General features: G+C 40.2%; 1 protein-coding gene across 3 annotated transcripts; it reads left to right on the top strand.

The window, feature by feature from the left end:
- The first annotated feature begins 283 nt into the window (after positions 1–283).
- Positions 284–18,826, top strand: rabgef1 (RAB guanine nucleotide exchange factor (GEF) 1). Of its 3 annotated transcripts, none has more exons than XM_026182245.2 (9): positions 284–913; positions 8,326–8,508; positions 8,715–8,911; positions 10,517–10,680; positions 10,787–10,868; positions 11,008–11,140; positions 11,624–11,715; positions 13,749–14,005; positions 15,986–18,826. In XM_026182245.2, the coding sequence occupies exons 2-9, from the start codon at positions 8,330–8,332 to the stop codon at positions 16,394–16,396; spliced, it is 1,515 nt and encodes a 504-aa protein (XP_026038030.2). In that variant the 5' UTR covers positions 284–913; positions 8,326–8,329; the 3' UTR covers positions 16,397–18,826. The 3 variants fall into 3 exon arrangements, with proteins under 3 accessions (XP_026038030.2, XP_026038028.2, XP_026038029.2); XM_026182243.2 differs by lacking the exon at positions 284–913 and adding an exon at positions 5,685–6,596; XM_026182244.2 differs by lacking the exon at positions 284–913 and adding an exon at positions 5,685–7,119.
- The last annotated feature ends 4,180 nt before the right edge of the window (positions 18,827–23,006 follow it).

The following is a 23,006-nucleotide window of genomic DNA, read 5'->3' as shown; positions in this document are numbered from 1 at the left end:
AGGTGAAACTAATCAAAGACAATGAGACATTAGAAATAAAATTGAGGACAAAGTGGAAGAGAGATCGTCTGTTATCTCACTTCCCATACCAAAATAAAATGGGAAGTGAGATAACAGAGGAACAGTATAAGAGCTTTGCATTGAAATGCTGTGGTTTTCTCCAAATATGGTGCTGTACATTATGGCCAAACATCTTCAATGGTTTGGCCAAGAAACCCCACGACGTCCGGTTTGCTCAGATGTTATGATGTACTTTTTCGAGAGAAGAAGCTTTCTTCCAGACAAATTATACATAACAGTTCCACAAGCATGCAGAGTCTCGTTTCTATATTGAATTCATATTCTATTCAATTTTATTTTTAGAGCTCCAAATCACAACAACAGTTGCCTTAACGCGCTTTGAGGCAACTGTTGTAAACATGAATGTAAACGGTTTCAGACGTGTACCCCAGGGGTCTGCCAAGTTCAAAATGTTTAGTTTCAGATCTGTTGTTAACTTACAAGAACACTTTATGTGAAGGTTTTGCGCCTTTCTTCTGGGAGGTGTAAATTACAATGAACATGTAAGGACGAGAGAGTCAATGGGTGCGCGAAAAGTGAGAAAGTCGAAACTGCATATTGTGTATGATCTCAGCCTGTTCATCAATATGACAACAATAACCCATCCTTTAAAATAAGTCCTCCATCTGAAACCGAAGGCACTCTAACCACAATCCTTGGTTAGGAGAGTCTTGTACGTTTCTACTTCCGCTCTGGGTAGTTAAAATGAGATATCGCGTAGCTGCCGGACTTCCGTGTTGTCTGCGTGATGACGTAGTCGTCCGGACCCTCACGGTCTGGTCAGCATATCGGGCACAAACGCATCGGAGGCGGAGGTCTGTTTCCAGCTCCTGGACAGTGAAATCACAAACAGGTGAGTACCTGATCGGCACAGCGGGCACACGGCGTGTTCAAAAAGTAACAAAACAAGTAATATTTTTATTTAGCTGCCTTATTTTCCTGCGACGGCCGTTAAAACACAGCTGGACTGGCTGCTCGATGACCTCCAGACTCCAGAAAAATTGAAAGGGAAACCTGATTGAAAGCTTTAAGGACTTGAAGGAGGGCTGAAACTTGTTTTGTGTGTATTTGCGACGGTCTGATCTTAGCTAAATCGACCACCCGTGAGAGATTTGGGTGATACAAAAATACAGGGTAGCGAAACATTTTCATAAGGCGGGTCATTCTTCACTGTTTGAACTGCTCGGGAGCTTTAAATCTGCCCTGAAGCTGTAGCTGGAACGTAATAACGGTTCCAGCTACAGCTGCCCTCAGGGAGAAGGTACAGGTCTATACAGGCCAGAACATCCAGACTGGCCAACAGCCTGTATCCACAGGCTGTGAGGCTCCTGAACTCTCTGCCCCCCTCTCACGGACAATAACCATATCCAACTTCTTAATAGCAATGAACTGGTCTGCATTGGTGCATCATATCTTTATTCTCTTCCCCCTCCTGCCCCCCCCCCCCCCTTTCTTAAATAGATAACTATCATATCTGATATCATATCTCACAGTACAATAATATTGAATGGGTTGCATTGTTGTATTTTGTCATGTTTCTCAGGTCTTTGTCTGAATTTCTACGAACATTATTGCTAAGGATTGTCTTATTGCATTGGAGTCACACTGGGTTAAATATGTACACTTGGGTTTTAAGGGGTATTTATTATTTTCTTCTTTTTTTGGGGTTGTATGGAAGCCCCAAACGCAATTTCATTGTTCTTGACAATGACAATAAATAAATAAATACTAATACTAACAAACCGTCTTTTGGAAGCTGGAACAAAGAAGCAGCTGGGGGGTGTCGGGAGTTGCAAGAGCGTTCATGGCCCTCTTATGGTTGTAATGGACAGGGCAGCGCCCAGGATCACGGCAGTGGGGGGCCCACAGCAAATCAAAATGCTTGATCAGGAGAAAAACAGATGTGGAAACCGCTGCAGCCCTGTGTCCTGCAGAAGAGTTTAAACATTGTTTTGTCTTGAATAAGAAGTGGATGATCTGATATCGTCGCGTTGGTGTTGATCCTGGAACAACATAGTAAATGTTGTTCCAAGATCAATATTGCAAGTGACTAATCTCATTGTTGTGACGTTATTCTTTGGCGTGCCAAGCCATTCGTGCATTTATGAAATTCCAGTGTTGCAAGGACAATATCAATTCTGCTTAGCGTTTATTAAAGGGTTAGGGTCAGGGTCCGTTGATCAGCGGACAGAGGCGGTTTCTCGCAGCTTAAGTACAGTTTTTTGTTTTATGGCGGTTTTTCCTGAAGTCGCAAAAGTATGACGTCACAACATTCTGATTGGTCACTTGCAATGTTGATCCTGGAACAACATTTACTATGTTGATCTGGGAACAACACCAATACCACGATATCAGATCGTGCAATAAGAAGTCCAGTAAAAGTCACACCCTGCTAATCAGTCTTAGCATCAAAATATACTTAAAGAGTTAAAGTACTCATTCTTATTAGTAGGTCAATATGATTTATTAATTTGTGTGTACACACACACACTTTCAACTTGGGACTTGGGACACTTACATGTGTGATGTGCTATAAATAGAAAACAGCCTCAATATAAAAGAAAAGTGGGAGCTTGGATTAATGATAGGGTGGGGCTAGGTTTCACAGCGGGTTCACCTGAAACCTTAGCTGACTGTGACCTACACCCATTTTCACACCTGGACTCCTGTGATTCAGTAGAGGATCAACAGGGGGCCCATGTCTGTCTTGGGGGGACACTCGCATAGGGCTTTAATCTGGGACTCTCCACCATTTGACCCTAGAACTGAAGAAGCTTCTTGGATGAGAGGTGAAACGTCTTCAAGCAACTTAGAGAAGTCCAGACGCTTTTCTTTCCAGCTCCTTAGACCCCGAGCTTGGATTAAATGTGTCCACTGAGGACAGCGCCCGGGTGGACATGTGTATGAATTGTCACAAAGGTATTAGTAGTAATCTATGGGAAAATTTTTGATTGGAAGAATAAATTAGAGTTTTTAGAGACTCTCAGGTCTCAGCATCAGATAAAGATTGGAGGAGCTGCAGGTTCATTGGGGATCATGTATTCTGGGCCTGTCCAATAATCCGGGGATATTGGCAGTTGTTACTATGTTCCTATGGTGTTTGTACTTCCTCAGAGCGCTATCCGGTTGTTCAGTGATGACGCGACGAATTCTACTTCCGGGTCTAAAGTAGTCTGCGTTTAATATGGCTTTTGTGTTGTTAACATGTTTAATGTTATGTATTTTCTTCTATTTGATCTCAAAAAGCTCCTAAAACAGTCAGTGATCACTGTTGATCTCCCTCGGCTTTTATTACCGCTAATCATTTATTTAAGCTCAGTTTTTAAAACCTTAGGATGTAACTACAGCCCAGCCCATGCAGCAGTATATGAATGACTAACCTCGTATTGTGGATGGATTATCTCAGTTGTTCTCCTGGCTGAAGTTTGGTCCTTTTACAGCATCCTGCCATGCGATTACATTTGTTCCTGACCACCGAGAACACTCACGGTAACTTTTATCGAGTGGAAAAAAAGTTAGCTTGTTTATATTATGCTAACGTAGCTGTGTCGCTAGCGGTCACACAGCACATCATTATATACCAGCTAGTAGGGCTGGGCGATATGACCCAAAATTCATATCTCGATATTTTTTAGCTGGATGGCGATATAAGATGTATATCTCGATTTTTTTTTTTTTTTTTTTTTTTTTTTTTTAAAAAAGCCATAAGTTAAGAACAAAAAGAGAGTTCTTAGTCACACTGTGTCCCAGATGTCACACGGGCACTTTTATTTACATACAGCGTAGATGTACATGAAGAAATTACTCAAAAATAAATTCAGCATTTATTAAATAATCATGGTCCATAAATAAAAGAAAACAATGTTGTTTTTGTGCATAACAAAAAGCTCACAATTGTGCAGTCAAAATGTAAACTAATAGACGCTGAGCATAATAACAAAGAGACAGATTTCACAGCTGCACCACATCTCTGAACAGGTGCCGTTTGTGGTCCTTATACACACACAGTACGGTAATATTACGTTGAAGCACAGTACGTATCACTCCGCGAGGCTCCTCCCCGGTAGCCGTAATCCTCCGACAATCCATCAAGCAGTGCAGCTCCGTAGCTTAGCAAAGTCATATTAAAACATTTTTGGACAGATTGATGAGCGCTGTGTACCACATAAAATCGGTTCGCGGTCAGTAAGCACAACCAGAATTCATACATAAGGCGCACTGTCGAGTTTTGAGAAAATGAAAGGATTTTAGGCCGTGCAGCTCCTCCGGGCTGCATGTCGTTAGCGCGGTTAGCTCGTTAGCGTGGTTAGCTCGCTAACACGTTGACGCAGTCCAGCCCCACGCACGGGACGATCCGCGGTAACTCGCTAACGGAGATTTTCCGCTTTCATCTTGTCATTGCCTGCAGGTGAAGCTATGGGGGAGGGGGAGTTGTGTTCAGTGAAGGAGAGGCGAGGCCGAGTAACGTTGCGTAGAGACAAAAGTGGACGAAAGAGAGGCAAACCTGCGGCCCCACAAGTATAATTATAACATAACATAGGCTATATCGATATAAACGATATTGTCACATCTTATATCTGGTATGAAAATATATCGATATTTTAAAAAAACTTGATATATCGCCCAGCCCTACCAGCTAGCCCAACTTCAGTAACCCTACAAACGTCACTGCTGTTTAGTTTTCTGTCTTCATTTATGCTGGAAGTGATAACAGAGCTGTACGTTTTAATTTGTTTCCAAAACCCCGCAGTCAGGACATGCTATATTGTATTTAGATAGAAGTTAGCAGGGAGTTAGCTCGCTAGCTTCTAACTCCTTTAAATGTCATAAATTCCGTTTTCATGGATGCCTGGATGTTAAACTCAATTGTTACACCTGAGCAGAACGCTGATCATTTTATTAAAGATGAAAGACTTTAGACAGTTTTTCAACTCTCAGTAATGCCATAGTGATCGTTTGATATATGGACGTGCAGCGGAGTTTAGACCCAGACACGGCTAGTGACGTCAGACTGAACAACCGGATAGGATAACTGTGAACTGGAGGAAAACATCACCACCAACAATAATCCAGTGGATGCTTGTACTCAATTATCTATATTAGTCTATGACATCATAGGTAACAGTAATTCTGATGTATTTGAATGCTTGCTCAGAGGACTCAAACACTGCATTTTTCATTAGTTTTAATTTTTATTATTAAAATCTTTGCTTTTACATCTTCTTAGTTTCAGCTAGGTTCTGTGTGAGTTCACGTGTTTCACTTTAGTTTTAATTTAGTTTGTAGTAGTTTCTGTATTTGCATCATCTGCTAAACGAAAAAAAAACCCAAAGAATTATTTCCTATGCAGAAATAATTCAGGAAACACAGCGATCCCATTATCATTTATTACTGCTGTTCATGCAACATTTATAGAATAATTATGAAGTTAAATTGAACAAAGTGAGAACTGAAACAAATAAAATTGCTGTAATATGTGCAATATTCTCATTCTCATGTTTTCAGACTGATGTAATTCAATCAGATGTAATAATACTGGTTAAATTATTAAATTCCACTTCCACTTAGTGCTATTTGGCCTGCTGTGCCATTTGACTTAGCTTTTCTTCATTACTGTCAGTTAACCTATGAAGACGAGTTTTTAGCAAGTTTAACATTCCTGATAGAACCTGATAGGCTGAGAAAGGCTGTTCCAAAGTTTATGTGCTACAACCTTAAAAGTGTGATTGCCTTGCGTGAGCACCGCCTAGTTTAGTAGATAATGTCAAAAAAGCAACAAAACAAAAGGCAGTTGGTTTAAAAAAAAAAAAAAGAATGAATAGATATTCCACTACAATAGATTCCTACATAGCAAACAAAACAGCCTGCTTTGATGAGTGTTTTTCCACTTTGCTGCATATTGTCATTTGCAGCCATCTTTTGCCTGCAGTGTCGTGTTCCCTGCATTTTGGGAGCTCATGATTCTTACTGATTCTGAGAACCTGTCATTAGAGCCTTGCATTTTAGGTTCACCTTTGGAGTGGGTCGTCTGTATATCTATGCTTTAGGTCAGTGTTTCCCAACCCTTTGGAGCCACAGAACATATTTCACATTAGAAAATACACACGGCACACCACCAAACAATAATATCACAAAAAGCATATTGATCATTTTCCCCCTGCGCATCAGGTATAGCGGAATTGACTCGGTTTGTCTCCAGTATACCTTTTTGTTTTTCTTTTGACCGCTACTCATGCAAAGGCCTTCATCTGGGTCGGAATTTCTCCAGGACCCAGGTCAGATTGACTACTTTTTCTTTTCAAATATTTATCTATTGCTATTACACACTGTGCTGTCTCACTCACAGCATGACTATTATGTAATTTCTTCTTCATCTTCTTCAGTTGTGCTTCCCTCTAGTCGAAGACAGTGTAATTGTTCTGCCCATTACTCACGCCGGTCGCTTAGAGCACTAATCAGGTGGAAACAGCACACCTGATCATTTCTCATGGCACACCTATGTGCTGCAGCACAGTGGTTGGGAAACACTGCTCCAGGTAGTACTTAATTTACTGCTTGTAGAGTTGTTGCTTTAATTTAGTTACTTGTATCTAGAAGTTTAAATGTGTTTTTTTTTTTTTATTTTCTGATCTGCTCTTTGGGCTGTTTATGGTTTGAGCTACGCTGTATTCTTACATCTGTTTAGACTCGTTAGCTTTAGTTACCTGTAACTGAGGGTCGTATTCAGCTAGTTCCCATTTTGTGTTTTCATTCACTTCCTCCTTCTCTCGTCTGTTTGTCTTTTGACTTTAGGCGTTCCCCTGCCTTCCTCTTTCTTCGTTCAAGTCAAGTTAATCTTATTTCAGTTTTATTCTCAGTTTTCCTTTGTTGTGTCGTCTGTGTAGCTTTTTGTATTTCTAGTGATTTCTGGCTTTCCTCCTTGTGTATTCTCACATTTTGTTCTTTATAATTCTCTATTCTTTCGCTGCATTAGATGCTGACTAAGCTTGTTTTTCACCTGCTGCTCTTGGAGCTGTAAAACTATGAATAGGACATGCAAATCTTCATACTGGGGAGCAGGTAACTCTTAGATCATAGTTAGAGGTAATAAACAAGTGAAACTGGCTTTGTGTTCTACAGCGTCACAGACCAAAGTTTCTTTTGAACAATGCCATGAATTAAAGGCAGGTTAGGGTTTATCTGCTGTCAGGATCGCAGGTCCTAAAAGTGAAACTCAATTTTAGACTGATTCCCATCAAGGTGACATGCAGAATATTTACTTTAATTATTCTGATACATTCTGAACTTCTTAAGAAGTTCAGAATGTTTTACTATACAAACTCAGGCACCAACGCCAACCCCATTATGGTTGCCTGCTGCTTAGTGCGAATATACATTGACTATTTAAACAACAAGCAGAAATGTGTACATGCTGACATTTGACACATTGATAGTCACTCAGATCCATCATGGAAGTTGTTACAGTGGTAAATGTGGTATGTGTCCCTTTAGTCACACCTCTTGAGTAGCTAATCCCCACTTAAAGTCTCGGTTATAGAAAATCTTTTCAAAGCACGGTCTGAAACCACACTGCAGTGAAAAAATAATTAGCATTCATCCAAGTCAAGGCTTTTATTCTCTGTATCATGAATAATAATACTGTTAGATAGACGAGTTTGAGACACAGATTGCAGGTCATGCTGGCTGTTAGAAGAGCTGCAGGTTTAAGGCACTCTGCCATAGGGTTCAGGTCCATCTTTTATATATAGTCTATGGTTAATTGCATAAGCAAATACTAATCAAACAGAAAATTAAAAATAATGCTTAGAAGTTATTATATATGGGTAAAAATAGAAACTGTAAATTATCAAAAATTCACCAGAGGGTGCTAAAATAACTTTTCATCCTTTGATTTCTCTCAACTTTCCTGTGATGGACTAAGATACAGGAAAAGGTGGAAGAAATCATGGATGCTAGGAAGTAAGGAGAGGAGAAAGACAAAGTGAAACTGAGTTACGAAGAGTGTGTATTAAGACTGTTTTTATTTTAGTCTGTGTCTGAGTGTTACGAAAGAACTCGATAATTAGAGCGTTCCATTTTTATTGCAGAGTTTTATTAGTGTAGCGCTGCTGGACTGGCATGTTATTCCTGCCTTAACTGTGTGTGTAAACTGTTTAATAATCTGAGCTGCATAAGCAGGCAGCAGCGGGGAGATGGGTCTGACCAGCAGCGCATACAAACACACTAATAAATCAGATGATGAATTTTTCATCCCGTGTCGTCCAGCATTATGAGTCAGCGGACGGAGCGACGGGGGATACACGTGGACCAATCAGACCTGCTGTGCAAAAAAGGATGCGGTTACTATGGCAACGCAGCCTGGCAGGGCCTGTGCTCAAAGTGCTGGAGGGAGGAGTACCAGCGGGTACGGCAGAAACAGATCCAGGATGACTGGGCACTGGCAGAAAAGTAAGACCTTTAGCAGTCCTCAAACGTCTCCAGAGGAAAGCAAAGTGTGAGAGAGGCTAAAAGCAGAAACACAGAACATTGTGCTAAATAGCTCCATTAATGAATGAACCACTTTATAAATCACCAGGTGCATTCATTTGAAAAGAAACAGACGTGCTCATTGCAAGCTTATTGTTTCCCCTCTAATCAACTTTGCTTGGTTCCAGGCTGCAACGAGAGGAGGAGGCAGCGTATGCCAGCAGTCACGGTGTGCAGACTCAGTCCACAACGCCCCCGCAGCCTGGACATGCCTCGCTGGGTCCCTTCTCCAAGTTTGAGGAGAAGAAAACCAATGAAAAGACTCGGAAAGTGACCACCGTCAAGAAGTTCTTCAGCCCTTCGTCACGAACTGCTTCTAAAAAAGGTATCACATTCATTAACATCAATGTGTGTGCACTTGGGGTGCTTTGTGAGTGTTTTGTTGATCAACTCGCAGCTGCATGCTTTAGCCTGAAATAGTCAGGGGTTGGGATTAGGTGTATATTGGTGTTAGTGTCTTACCACGTCCATGCCAATAATAAGCAACTGCAGGAGGTTGTAAAAAGAAATTACGGTGGAAGGTTGTGGTGATAACAGCTCTTCAAATGAGGATGGTTACTGATGATAAGTCATCAGTGGTGGTTTAATATACAGCTGGAGGTCCCAAGAAAAATGAAGACTTCGGGAAGCACATGCTGACTTTAGAAAGTGGTTTCTGTCCTAAGAACAACATCTATATTCTTCCCCTGTCATCAGAGCACCCAGCTGCTTGCCACATTAAAAAATGTCTTAGTTTGCATAAAGCTTAGTTTGCTTTGGCTGCCAAAGCTGAGGAGAATTGCTGTTTTTCTCAGTCCATTCAGTTAAAAGAACCTGAAAGTAATATTTAAATGTTTATAGCTTTCCTTTGTTTTTAAATCTTAAGGTGGAAACAGATGTTGTTGTTCTAGGGGTATCATGCAGTTGTTGGTCAGAGGATAACAACAACTGAAGTTCAAACCAGGCATCAGAAGGATGAAGAAAGGTGATTTAAAAGATTTTAAACGTGGGATGGTTGTTGGTACTAGATGAGCCAGTATTTCAGACCCTGCTGATCTGCTGGAAGCATCTCTAGGGTTTAACAAATATAGTTTGAAAAGGAGAAAATCCTGCAGGAAGTCAGAGGAGAATGGCCAGAGTGCTTTGAGCTGATAAGAAGGCAACAGTCACTCAAATAGTTATTGTAGAAGAGAATCTCTGAGCTCACAGCATGTGGAGCTTTGAAGCAGATAGGCTGCAGCAGCAGCAGAAGACCACCTTGACTGCCATTTCTCTCAGCTAAGAGCAGGAAGCTGAGGCTACAAATCACATAGGTTAACCAAAATTTTAAAAATAGTAGATTGGAAAAATGTTATCTGGTCTGTGAGTCTTGATTTCTGCTGTGGCGTGTGGTAAGGTCAGAATTTAGTGTAAACAACATGAAAGCATGAACCACCCAGCCCTGTATCAGTGGTTCAGGATGTGTCCGGTGTCCGGGATATGTTCTTGGCACACATTTGGGCTCCTTAGTACCAACTGTGCATCATCTAAAGCCCACAGCCTAGCTGAGTATTGTTGCCAATTACTTCCATCCATTCACAGTCTAATCTCTTTAAGTTAAGTTGTACTTAATACAGTGTTCAGTGAATGGACATTACAAGTGTCCTGAGTTCCTCTGATGGTGTAAGGGGGGGCACTCCTTCATCCACACTTGATGTTGCACAGCATTTATAATAACTTGTGACAAATGACAAAAACATTTTTTGGTGTTTTGCTGTGAAATTTAAAAATTTTGCTCTGAAGAGGTAATTCTTGCAATTATTTAGTGGCATGACAGCTGCGTAGGGAGTTATGTGTCCTATGATGAGAGTAAGTAATACATGTTTATCTGAAGTACCTACACATATACACCTATTGGGGGGAGAATTATTGTTTTATTTTAAACTTGATTATTTTTTTTTTCCCTAACTAGAAACCCAAGAAGGTAAAACCAGTCCGTCCATCAGCCGCCACGCAAGCTTCGATACGGACCAAGTGTCCAAAGACTTTGTGGACTTCCTGAAAAACCTCCAGAAGCCCGGCCGGGAGATCCACAAGCAGTGCCGAGTCTTCCTCGTGAACATGTCAAGCAAGAAGGTGCGACGTACTCTGACGCTCATTGACTCAATGACACCAGTCGTTTACTTTTGAATGTTTCCATGACTTTCCACGCGAAGAACCTTCTAAGGTCTTTTGTCAACAGGACCTGGGTGCCGATGAGCTGTCAGAGTGCGTTCAAGATTTCTACCAGAATTTGGCCGACCGCCTGATGACTCACTTTAAAGGTAGGATTGCAGAAGTTGCAACTTTACCTCAAGTATTTAAAACAATCATTAAGACATTCTCAACGCAAACAGTCTGAGAAGCCACTAGATGGCAGCACAAGCAGTATTTTATATGCTCTAATGTGCCTTTGTTCACCAGGCTCCTCTGAGTCTGTGGAGCAGGTGATGGACCAAGTGGAAAAGTACATCATGACTCGTCTGTACAAGAGCGTTTTCTGTCCAGAAACCACTGATGACGAGAGGAAGGACTTGGCCACACAGAACAGGATAAGGTGGTTCTTCCTGGACTGAACAACTCAGCACAGCCTGGTGTTTTTAGAATATAATATTTTATGTCACATTGTCATTTTTGTGGATTTTCCTGGTTTTGGCATTAGATTTTGTGCAAACATGGGGTTTTTATGTGTAAGCTGTGTGTGCCTGGTGAATAGAAAGCCTCAGTGCACAGCGCTCGCCTTTAATCTTCATCCGCCTGTGAAAACTTCAGTCTGAATGCTTTCTGAGTCTGTGCAGTTGATTACACAATAGCCATTTTTAGCTGTGTTTTTCTTACATTTGGAAGCACAGTGGCAGCTGCTGACTGCACGTGTCTGATGTGTTTGTCACCCTGGAGCGAAGTGACTGTAACAAATGTGTATGGTTACATCATATGTAGACACACAAAATACAAAAAATAAGAGTGTCAGGCTTACGTGAATGAACACAATGTTTGTATGCCTTTTTTTTGTCTCTGATTCTGATTCTCTGTGTTGCAGGGCTTTGCACTGGGTGACCATCCAGATGCTCTGTGTGTCCATGGATGAAGAAATCCCGGAAGTCTCTGAGAATGTGGTGAAAGCGATAACAGGTCAGCGAGCACTCAGACGTGCTGTTTGATTGCGCTTGATCCTAGCGGTGCTGTCGTTTTGCAGTTTTGTCGTGAACTTCACAGAGACCAAAATCTGAGTTAAAAAAGAGTGAATGTTTTACTCCATCAGATAAATGATTGGTCATGAGTATCACTGCTGTCCTCACTTGTTTCTGCCACACACAATGTGTCCTCATTAAAACAGTTTCGGGGAGTTAAAAATCCAAGTAAAATTGTACAGAAAATGGTTACAAACCACAGAGTCACTGGGTGCTGGAAGTCAAGTGGACATCTGTCACCCGCCTGGTACATGCTGTTGGAAACCTAGAAATGACTCCCAACCCTTTAAAGACAGTGGCCTACCCCAGAAAGATAATAGACCCCGCCATTCTGCAGAAAAATATTGAGGAACAGCTCGAGAAACACAATGAAGAGCTTCCAAGCTCCCAGAATTGCAATCCATCCATCTCCAGAAGCGAAATGTATAAATCCACCTGAATATGGGCCATCTCTCCTGTAGGGATCCGTTGCAGTCAAAGGCAAAGGCCTTGACGGTCTGAAACCCTGCTACTGAAAGTGATTGAAAATGTGAATTAGAACCCCAAACTAAAAACTGCAGTTCTTCAGATGGCCACTTGAGGCTGGCTCCAAAAGTGGCTCTGTCCTCATAGACTCCCATGTTAAAATCTTAAAAGTTAACAGCATTAAAAACCATATTTACAGCCACCTACAAAACATGGCTTTGACCTCTGTGAATTATGCCTTTTTATAACATGTCTATAACTTCACACACAGATGTGCCAGCAGTCCATGAGGGTTCACCTTCACTGCTTAGACTCACTTAAATTTAGTTTGACTCATTTACTCCATTTATGAGTCTTTTATTAAAATTGTAGGTGATCCAGCATGGGAAAAGGTGCAGACTGAGAAATCCTGACTGTGCACATCTTTACATCAATGTCTGCAAATATTTATCAAAATTAGGGGCAGGGATAGCTGAGTAGGTAGAGTGGTTTGAAGGTCGGGGGTTAAAATCCACTGAATGGCTATCCTGAGGTACCCCTGAGCAAGGTACCGTCCCTACACACTGCTCCCTCGGTGCTGGATTGGCTGCCCACTGCTTCGCTAGAGTGAATGGGTTAAATGCAGAGAGTAATTTCTATACAGGGATAAATAAAGTATACATTATATTACAAAATTATGTCAGAAAATATAGTTTATTGAACATTTTAACCATTTCTGTTGTTTAAACTCCAAATAAACAACATTTTGTCCCGCTCAGTGCATCCACACACATCTAGAAGGGCGATAGGGTCAGTGAAACTTGCCCCCTTTAATGACGCTGGCAACCTTTCCATCTTGGGCCTGAGGCAATAATGCTATGTGCATTGCAGTTGATTGGCTGTTCTTGTAAACCTAGTGAGTTTTTATCTGAAGTTTAATCATTTACTAAAGTTCAATAATCCAAAGAACAGAGACAGTTTCACACAGTTAAGTTAAGCCTATCAGCCACTGCCTATCTACAGGGTCCTATCCCAACGGATATGAGCCACAGGACACCTCCTGATGGTTTTTGTAGCCCAGAGGGGACATAGGCTGTTTCAGGCAGGTGTTCTTAATATTGTGGAAAAAGAGTGTATATCTGCTCTTTGTTCTATGTTCTCCTTTGAGAAATAAGCAGCCTTTTGTCTGCCTTTGAAGAGGTTTTTCTTGTCTTTGTAGTCTTTAAAACTGAGCTGTATGGCTTTCAAACAGTCGCTCCATCCATCCTTCATGTGTAGAAATGAGCTTAACTTGCTAATGGATTTGATCTGGCAGCGCCGTGCGACGTCTGGTGCTGCAGATGGTGAAGACAGACGCTCTGCTGTGAATATATAATGTTCTTTAAGTGCCAGGATGGAAATAAGTCATTTATAAATCATCCTTATATATATTTTACCTCCAGAGCAGAACAAACAAGTTTTACTTAATAAACGTGTGTCCTGATTAGCTCTTTGTTTCAGCCTTCATGAGCGAATCTTGGTCTGTTCCAGATATCATTGAGATGGATTCGAAGAGGGTTCCTCGGGACAAACTGGCCTGCATCACACACTGCAGTAAACACATCTTCAGCGCTATTAGGATCACCAAGAACGAGCCGGCGTCCGCCGACGACTTTCTCCCCGCGCTCATTTACATCGTGTTGAAGGCTAATCCTCCACGACTTCAGTCCAACATCCAGTACATCACCCGATTCTGCAACCCCAGCAGGCTGATGACCGGAGAGGATGGATACTACTTCACCAACCTGGTCTGTTTTTCTTTCTTCTTGTCCTACTTCAAAGCCTGTTCAAGCTGATGACCTGGGGTCCAATGAGGGTAGTTTAACATGTCTGTAATAGTGTTTCTCCTGCCTCACCAACAGATTTTGAGGGGTGATTGTTCATGAGAGCACAATGACATCATGCACGAGAAAGGCAATGAGTCTGAGCTGCTTTACTTGAAAGAATTCAGTGCATTGAGTAAATAAACCCAAACTAACAAAAAATGCACAGAGAAAAAAAAGTGTAGTTGTAGTGTCGGTAATTTCCTTCCAGGATTCATTATAAGGAATCGATTTGTGTTGTTTTACCTAAGAAGTGTGTTTGCTTCAGGTGGCAGAAAAGCCGATTTAATGTGTTTTTGTATACTTAAGCTAAATTGGCAAACATTATGCATGAACATTTTTTGGTCAAAGCTTCTAAACTGTGACAAATTTCTGCTTCTTCCTGTTGGATTTTATTGTGAACGGATTAATTATTTATTTGTAGTTTTTACTTGAGTCTCTGAAAGTTAAATTTGGAGGATTCTGAGAGATTTTACAGTAAAAATTGATAAATCCAGATAATGAAAAGTGAAATAAGTTTTGTGTTATAACTGTAAAATCAGAGTAAAGATTTCAGTGGTTATTTAGCAGCCAACACATGTTAACAAACATCAATACACCAAACCTAGCAAAACTGCTAATTTACATAACACTGTTCAAGATGTGCCTTAAATGCTGGGAATGTGGAGCGCCTCTTTATTGTCTTTGCTGAGCTATTCGTGCACTTAGTTCCCTTTACTGACGGCACAGTTTGTCCAAATGTAATTAAACCCCTTAATGAATAATATCCAAATATATGTGGGAGTATGGAGTATTTAATGAGTGTTATGTCATAGACAAATACATTTTTCAGATTTGAAGGGCTTAAATGTCTCTATCTGCTTTTTTTTTTTCTTTTAAAGAAACAAGCATTATATAAGGTTATTTCTTATCTGCCAGTTTTAGAGGCACTGATAGGTGCAATCGCATGGCCTTCAGACAGAGCCACACAAGCTCTTCCTCACTAAGCTAAGCAGAACAACAAACACACTCAAAGGCCACTTTATTAGTTATACTTTGCTAGGATCCCATTCTTGCATCTTCACGGCATAGTAGGAACAATCCAAGTGTTACAGCAGAAACCGAGATTCATCAGACCAGGCAACATTTTTCCAATCTTCTGTTGTCCAATTTTGGTGATCCTGTGTGAATTGTAGCCTCAGTTTTCTATTCTTAGCTGATAGGAGCGACACCCGGTGTAGTCTTCTGCTGCAGTAGCCCATCTGCTTCAAGGTGTGATGTGCTGTAAATTTAAAGATGCTCTTCTGCACATCTTGGTCGTAATGAGTAGTTATTTATGTTATTGTTGCCTTCCTAACAGCTCAAAGGAGTTTGGTCATTCTCCTCTGACCTCTGGCTTCCTCATTTTCTCCCAGAGAACTGACCGCTTCCTTTGGCTGTGTGGGAAAATCCCAGCAGATAATCTGTTACTGAAATATTCGGGCAAACGACCATGCCACGTTCAGTTTCTCTTATGTCATGTTATGTCCTTATTATGATGCTTGGCAGGTCGACTACATGCCTAAATGCACTGAGTTGATACCATGTGATTGGCCGATTAGATATTTGCATTAACGAGTGGTTGAACAGGTGTATCTGATATTGTAGCCGGTGAGTATATTTCCGAGTTGGTTTAATTTTCATGTGTGCTTATACCTGCATCCTAACAGGCTTTAAATGAGGCCTGCAGAGACGTTTATGTGACTCTTTAGAGAAGCATAACTGTCACGTCATGGCACTCTTGTTCCCCAAAATGTTGGACTAACCCTTGTAACATAAGGCCATCTGGCTCTCTGTGACTCAGTTTGACGTGCTGTCAGAAAATCATCCATGATTTCAGTTGGTTTTCTTTTTTTTTAAATTAATTAATAAATTTTTATTTTTTAGTGCTGTGCAGCTGCCTTCATCGAGAAGTTGGACGCTCAGTCTCTCAATCTCTCCCCGGAGGAGTTTGAGCGTTACATGTCGGGCCAAGCCTCGCCAAGATGCAGCAGCGCAGAGGGCGAGTGGCCCCACACCGGTCCAGGAGCTGGCGTGGCTGCCACCAACCCTGTCCTGGCCCAGCTCAACCACAATCTGGAGCAGCTGTCGACCATCAGCAGCCGGCAGGAGAAGGTGATGGAGGCCGCTCAGAGCCTCCAGGCTGACCTGCTCTCCTGGACCGAGAGCATCCAGCGGGAGGTGAACGACATCCTGGAAAAATATCCGCTGACCTGCACAGTTTCTGCCATTGATGCCAACAACATAGACAACGACAACCTGCCGCCGCCGCTGACCCCCCAGGTGTTCGCAGGGTAGTAAAGTCAGTAAAGGGAGAAGAAGCATTTCGCATGCCATGAAGGTACTTTACTTTGAAAATGGGAGTTTCCCAGTAGCCTCTGCACCTTAAATTTAAAGTGAAGTCATTTCAGTCAGAAAAAGGAAGAGAGAGGGGTGAGCTACAGGGAGAAGCTGCTTTTATTTGATTATTATTATTATAACTGTAACTATAAAAACACACTCCACGTACAACTGTTAACAAGGGATGCATGAGCTATGGAACATTTCTTTTTGTATAAGTTAGTTGTATTTTGGGGCATTTTACATGGAAGTTTATGCTGACAGTCTCCATTTATGAGACTGCCTCATGTGGCCATTTATGGAACTGCAGGAACTGTATTTGGCAGCTCAGTTTTGGCTTTTAGCTGTCGAGGTTTCTGCAGTTATGTTGCACAGTTCACTTTTATTCAACACCAAATGGACAAAACAAAGCAAAGAAAAAACAAATAAATTTGAAACAAAATTTAGTAGGTTCATCAAAAAAGGTGTGGTCAAGGGTCATTTTAGAAGAAAATAGGAAATTTATTAGGGAAAAAAAACTTTGTAAAGTGGTGAGAAAAAACAGGCTGGTTTGCATTAAAAACTTATGAGGAAAAGAAATGGCTAATTTCTCATAAATAAATGGTCAAATTACAAGGAAAAAATTGTCAATAAAAAACAATTTTTTAAAAGAGTTTTAAGAAAGAAATTCATGAGAAAAACTGGACAAGTTTGCAAGGAAAAAATAGCAAATTTGCTGTAAAAATGTTTATGAAAAATAACAGGTAATTATGTAACCAAAAACAAACAAATTTATGAGAAAGAAATGGCAAAAATATAGCACATATTAAACTCACCAGCTGCTGTTACAGGCAGATGATGCTGACAGGCTGGAGAAGAGAATACTCGTGTTAGTACTAAATGATGATATGATATGAAATAAACGTACCTAAATTTACGTAACAATTAAAATAGATTTTAAGTGCGCAAATACAACAACCAGCTTCAGACAACTATCACTTATTGTCAGCTGTGATTTTGATTTTGCTCTTATTAATGACAAAATAAGCTTGTTTGCCCACATTTCTTTACATGTTCACTCTTTATTTCACTAAAAAGCGATCCCGCAAGAGAAATAAATTAAAAAGCAGACTACTGCAGCTAAACCTGTGTGTGTGTGTGTGTGTGTGTGTGTGTGTGTGTGTGTGTGTGTGTGTGTGTGTGTGTGTGTGTGTGCGCAATTACGGTTTCCCTGTAACACCTTCAGCTGCCATTGTTATCTGCCACAGTCTTGAATTTTTTTTGCCGTGGAAGTTTAAACATCTGCAGGCCTGCAGATCGATGTTTTAGTCTGAGGACAGTTTCACGTTTGTCATTTTGTGGAGAAAAGAAATTCAGGTCTTACACATTTCTAACACAGAACCGCTTACAATTATCCTGCAAGCATGAATTTACCCTGAATACACACTTCAGGTTTTGTGTAATTTATGTTTCAATATTGTACTGTGTGTGGTTTTTTTTTATTTGTTTTTAAAGATTTACAGTGTTTGTCTGGCTTTCTGCACCACATACCGGCCTCAGTAACAAACCATTGTAAAAATACGCATGTTACATGATAAAAAATACTATTACTAATGTATTTTAGATTTTTTTTTATTTTTTTTTTAATCTCATTTTGTGTACTGTATATTGTTAAAACAGTCCAGTGTCTGCCACTTTAAATCACTCCTGGTCCTGTTTCTGTGTTTATTTATTGACTGAGGATCTTTTAAGTACTGTCAAATCCAATAACATTGCTAGTCGCTGAAATAAAAGCAAAGGGATCGTATAAAAGCCTATAAAATGTGTGATTACTGTAAATTTACTCAGCTGCAAAAAGCATCTCCATTTGCCACGTGTGGCTTGTTTAATCCTCAGTAACAACCGCTTGATCTTGAAAAGGTTTTTGCTGTACATTTCTTTTTCTCTGTGCCACAGAGCTCTAATATCGGAGCGACATGTTCAGGCAGTAGCAGCAGCGCCAAATGTGTATTAATCCACAGCTGAAATTAGTCCCATGCGATTTCACTATTCACTCTAAGCTACAGTTCCCAGCTATTTCATATAAATTTTATATGTTTGTGATTTTAAAAAATTGATTTATGCCTTAAGATGTAACTGAAATATTTTGAGTGTGTATGAAAAATAATGAAATCTGTTGAATTGAAATTGAAAAACAATGTGTGATGAGCCAGACTTGTGAAGTAAATCTGCTACTTTAACTTTAACTAATACTTAACTAAAGTTTTAAGTAAATTAAAGTGAAAACTTCAGATGAATCACATGAAAAAATTAGCACAGTTAATAAATATTGGAGTGATGGATGATGTTATTTTGTTTTTTTTATTTTTTGTTTTTTTTTCTGAGTGGAATAAAGAAAACAAAAACAAATGTTTTGGTCTTGTTCCTTATTCCAGGGTTGTCAAACATATGGCCCAGGGACCATGACAGGCCCACCAAAGGGTCCAGCACGGCCCACTGGGTGACTTTGAAAAAAATAAAAATTTAATCGGTGAGGAAATTTTGACTTTTAATGTTATTTGTTGTAAATAATAGGACATAAAAACAGCTGAAATTGTTAATGAATTCTGAGCCAGAGGTTTAAATCATTGTTAGTTTTACAGCCGCCCTGCGACAGACTGGCGACCTGTCCAGGGTGTACCCTGCCTCTCGCCCTATGACAGCTGGGATGGGCTCCAGCGCCCCCCGGGACCCTGAAAAGGATAAGCGGAAGCGAATAGATGATTGGATGGATAGTTTTACAGCCACCATACTGACAAAGACCTCACCGATGGCGTGTACACAAAAATGTTAAAAGCATTAACCCTGTCAAGACTGAACCATTAAATGATTACAAAAAGTAATCATTTAATGGTTAAATCTGGAGTGTTTATTGAACAATTTGGCAATTTAAAAACAAAAGAAACATCAATTTAAAATTGTATCATTTTGGCCAAATCCAGCTATTTTTGTGCAGTTTCAGATTTATCAGCAATTTCCTTTACAGAGGTCTCATGTATCAGAGATCAGGGTTTAAGTTTTTGTTCCTAGTATTAGCAATGCATAAAATAACAATGCTGGTTATTTAGTTTTTCCAGTGGAGCAGAACACAGTTCTGCTCAATAGTAATTTTATCTCTTCATATTTCTTCATGGGTGCAGCCCTCCACAACAGTCTCTGTTTCTGTGGCCTCTGCTAGATGAACCGTTAAACGCCAGAAAATTCACACAGTAAAAAAACAAATAAAATTCTCTTTTAATTATGGGTCATACTGCAGGTAACGAGCTGCCAGTGTCAGTATGTGTGGTTAAAAAACAGGCTGTCCATCATCAGGTAAAAGGAATAACTTTACACACAAAAAATGTTATTAGGAAAACAACAACAATGATTTTAACACACCAGACTTTATCTAGTCTGTGAACAGGAGCAGAAATACACTGTACACCTCCTTATCTGCTCCTTAATGCAAATATCTAATCAGCCAATCACACGGCAGCAACTCAGTGCTTTTTTTGTAGTCGTGGTGAGAATTAGAGCTGCAGTAAACAGAAACTAAACGGTTAATTTAACCATGAAATATGAACCTAAAATCTGAATTCAAAGTAAAATTACATTTCTCATTATTTTTACTTTAATATTGCAAAATCAAAAGCATTTACCTAAATTACCTAAATGTACATCTACAAATTATTTTACTGTCTCGGGACAGTCGAATCTTATGTTTTGTTGCCAGTTTGTGGTCAAAGTCAGCTTTTCCACATGTGCAAGTGAACAGATGTATGTCAAAAGAAGGAAAAGTTTTAGAACACCTTCTAGTGATGTTTACCTTCTCTCTCCTTTGCTGCAGAGAAAATGTTCAGTAGGGTTTAAATCTGGAGCCTGAAGTGGACACTTTATTTAAGACTGAGGCTGATAAAAGCTTTGGTTGCACCTCGGTGTGGCTGGGGGGTGGGTGTCACTGTCTTGTTGCAGGATGAAGGTCCTGCCAAAATAATCTTTACACTTCTAAACAACACCTGCTGCTCCCCCCTGCTGTCATCTGTTCCTCTGTCAGTGAGAATGAATTATCCGAGTCTGTCGAGGATGACGGTTTTTGCTGCTGTGTGCTTCGCTGAGGAGCGGGAATGATTTGAGTCAAGGGCACTTTGTGGTTTTCTTCACACTGTTGGCTTTCCCTGACTTTGGCAAAGGTTGCATTTATGCTCTCATCTGTCTCATAACTTTGCTTCAAGGCCAATTTTGGGTGCACAACACAAACTTTTTCATTATAAAATCTCCCCGTCAATGTCACACTTGTTTTGTGGTTATTCTTCAAAGCTTGGAGGATACAGTTTATTTTGAAGTCCATCACTAGTTTCTTTTCTGTTTTCTGAGCTTGATGTCAATCCTTTACTTTTTGTTTCCTCTTCTTACAGATAAGTTGTTTTTCTGTCATGTTCAGCTCTTTGGTCTTCGTGCAGCCTTCTGGCTCCAACTGATGCAAGATGAAAAGATGTGAAATAATGAAATGAAGGCTGGACGCCCACTGCTCTCACCTGCTGTGAAGAACTGATTCAAAAGGAAACACCTGGGCAGCGAGTTACACCTGCCACTGTGTTGCTTGCTAACTTTTGCACAAAAGACTCCAGCCTCTACTTTTGCCAGTTTGATCTCAGATTTAAAAGCCTGAAAGTACTAAAATCAACTAATTTTGATGTACTGTTTACACACTTTTGAAGTGCTGTGACAGGGACATTCATATTTCATCTTCTGTCAAGTTACAAACTAACAAAGATTAACCAAGAAAATAAATGAAGATAATCGTTACTTATGTTGATACCTCACTTTTGTTTGTGCTAAGCATTAGATTATCATAGTAAATTAATAAGAGCTTTATTTTTTGGAAACATATTTATGAGATAAAAAGGACACGTTACAATGATGCAGGCTTTGGTTGTGGGTTAACAAACTTGTCCACCTATGTGGGTGTGCAAAAAAAGCAGTCTGTGGACTGATGCGCTACATTGATGGACATTGGCTACTTGCGATGTCAACCAGTGGTTTGTGGAAGACTTCACCATTTTGTTTGTAACCATCTGTGTTTTGGGAGGACAGAGTCACAAATGTGACGTGGATCTGATTGGCGAGGACCCATGTTTGCTTTTTATATGGTAGTCTATAAAGTTGCTGCTTGATTTTAATTCATAAGAAACAAAAACATTTTATGAGTTACAGTGGTCCCTGTTATTGGAGTTACGTTCTAAAAATAACCCGCGATAGGTGAAATTTGTAGCCAGCTTTATTTTTTACAATTATTATAGATGTTTTAAGGCTGTAAAACCCCCCACTGCACACTTTATACACTTTTCTCAGACAGGCATGAATATTTTCATACTTTTCTCTCTTGTTTAAACACTCTCAAAGTTCAACCCTTCGTAGAAAAGTAAGTCCAGTATTATAGAATTAAACCAAAGATCAAACCCTGTTTTCAGGTCCAGAACATGCGAATAGAGCAACATTAATGAATCAATGGTACGGAAGTAGAGGAAGCAAGAAGAATGAGTTGAGTAAAGTTTGACTTATCCTTATGGTCCGAAAAATACAGTAACTTCTACCTTCCTTTAGCATATCCAGAAGTCCAACTTTTTTGTGCGATGGGTAGCATCTTCCTCTGCCTTTTGGGTGCCACCGGAAGTGCCTTTAACGGTGCAAAACGTTTCATCGACATTGTTGTGTTTGTTGAGGGGGGGACTTACAAACATACAGTACAGCACTTCAGAGTCACACTGCTAGCGATCGAAGATTTATATAAATTTGACAAGCTGAACGCATTCTGTACCGTACAGGAGACACTGCATGGAGGAGATTGGACAATGGGCTACAGGCAATCAGGACGCAGAACACGATGCGCTGTGGAAAAAAAAAAAGAAATCAAGCAAAATTGCACAATAAAAATCAGCAAGGCGCGTTATCCGGTCGTTAAGTCTGACGTCACTAGCCGTGTCTGGACCTAAACTCCGCTGCACGTCCATATATCAAACGATCACTATGGCATTACTGAGAGTTGAAAAACTGTCTAAAGTCTTTCATCTTTAATAAAATGATCAGCGTTCTGCTCTACCAGGTGTAACAATTGAGTTTAACATCCAGGCATCCATGAAAACGGAATTTATGACATTTAACGGAGTTAGAAGTTAGCAGGGAGTTAGCTCGCTAGCTTCTATCTAAATACAATATAGCATGTCCTGACTGCGGGGTTTTGGAAACAAATTAAAACGTACAGCTCTGTTATCACTTCCAGCATAAATGAAGACAGAAAACTAAACAGCAGTGACGTTTGTACAGTAGGGTTACTGAAGTTGGGCTAGCTGGAATATAATGATGTGCTACGTGACCGCTAGCGACACAGCTATGTTAGCATAATATAAACAAGCTAACTTTTTTTTTCCACTCGATAAAAGTTACCGTGAGTGTTCTCGGTGGTCAGGAACAAATGTAATCGCATGGCAGGATGCTGTAAAAGGACCAAACTTCAGCCAGGAGAACAACTGAGATAATCCATCCACAATACGAGGTTAGTCATTCATATACT

Source organism: Astatotilapia calliptera, chromosome 10 (genome assembly GCF_964374335.1).
Source record: "Astatotilapia calliptera chromosome 10, fAstCal68.1, whole genome shotgun sequence".
NCBI classification, from domain to species: domain Eukaryota; kingdom Metazoa; phylum Chordata; class Actinopteri; order Cichliformes; family Cichlidae; genus Astatotilapia; species Astatotilapia calliptera.
Note: the sequence above shows the minus strand (reverse complement) of the source record. Positions and strands in the feature narration are given on the sequence as shown.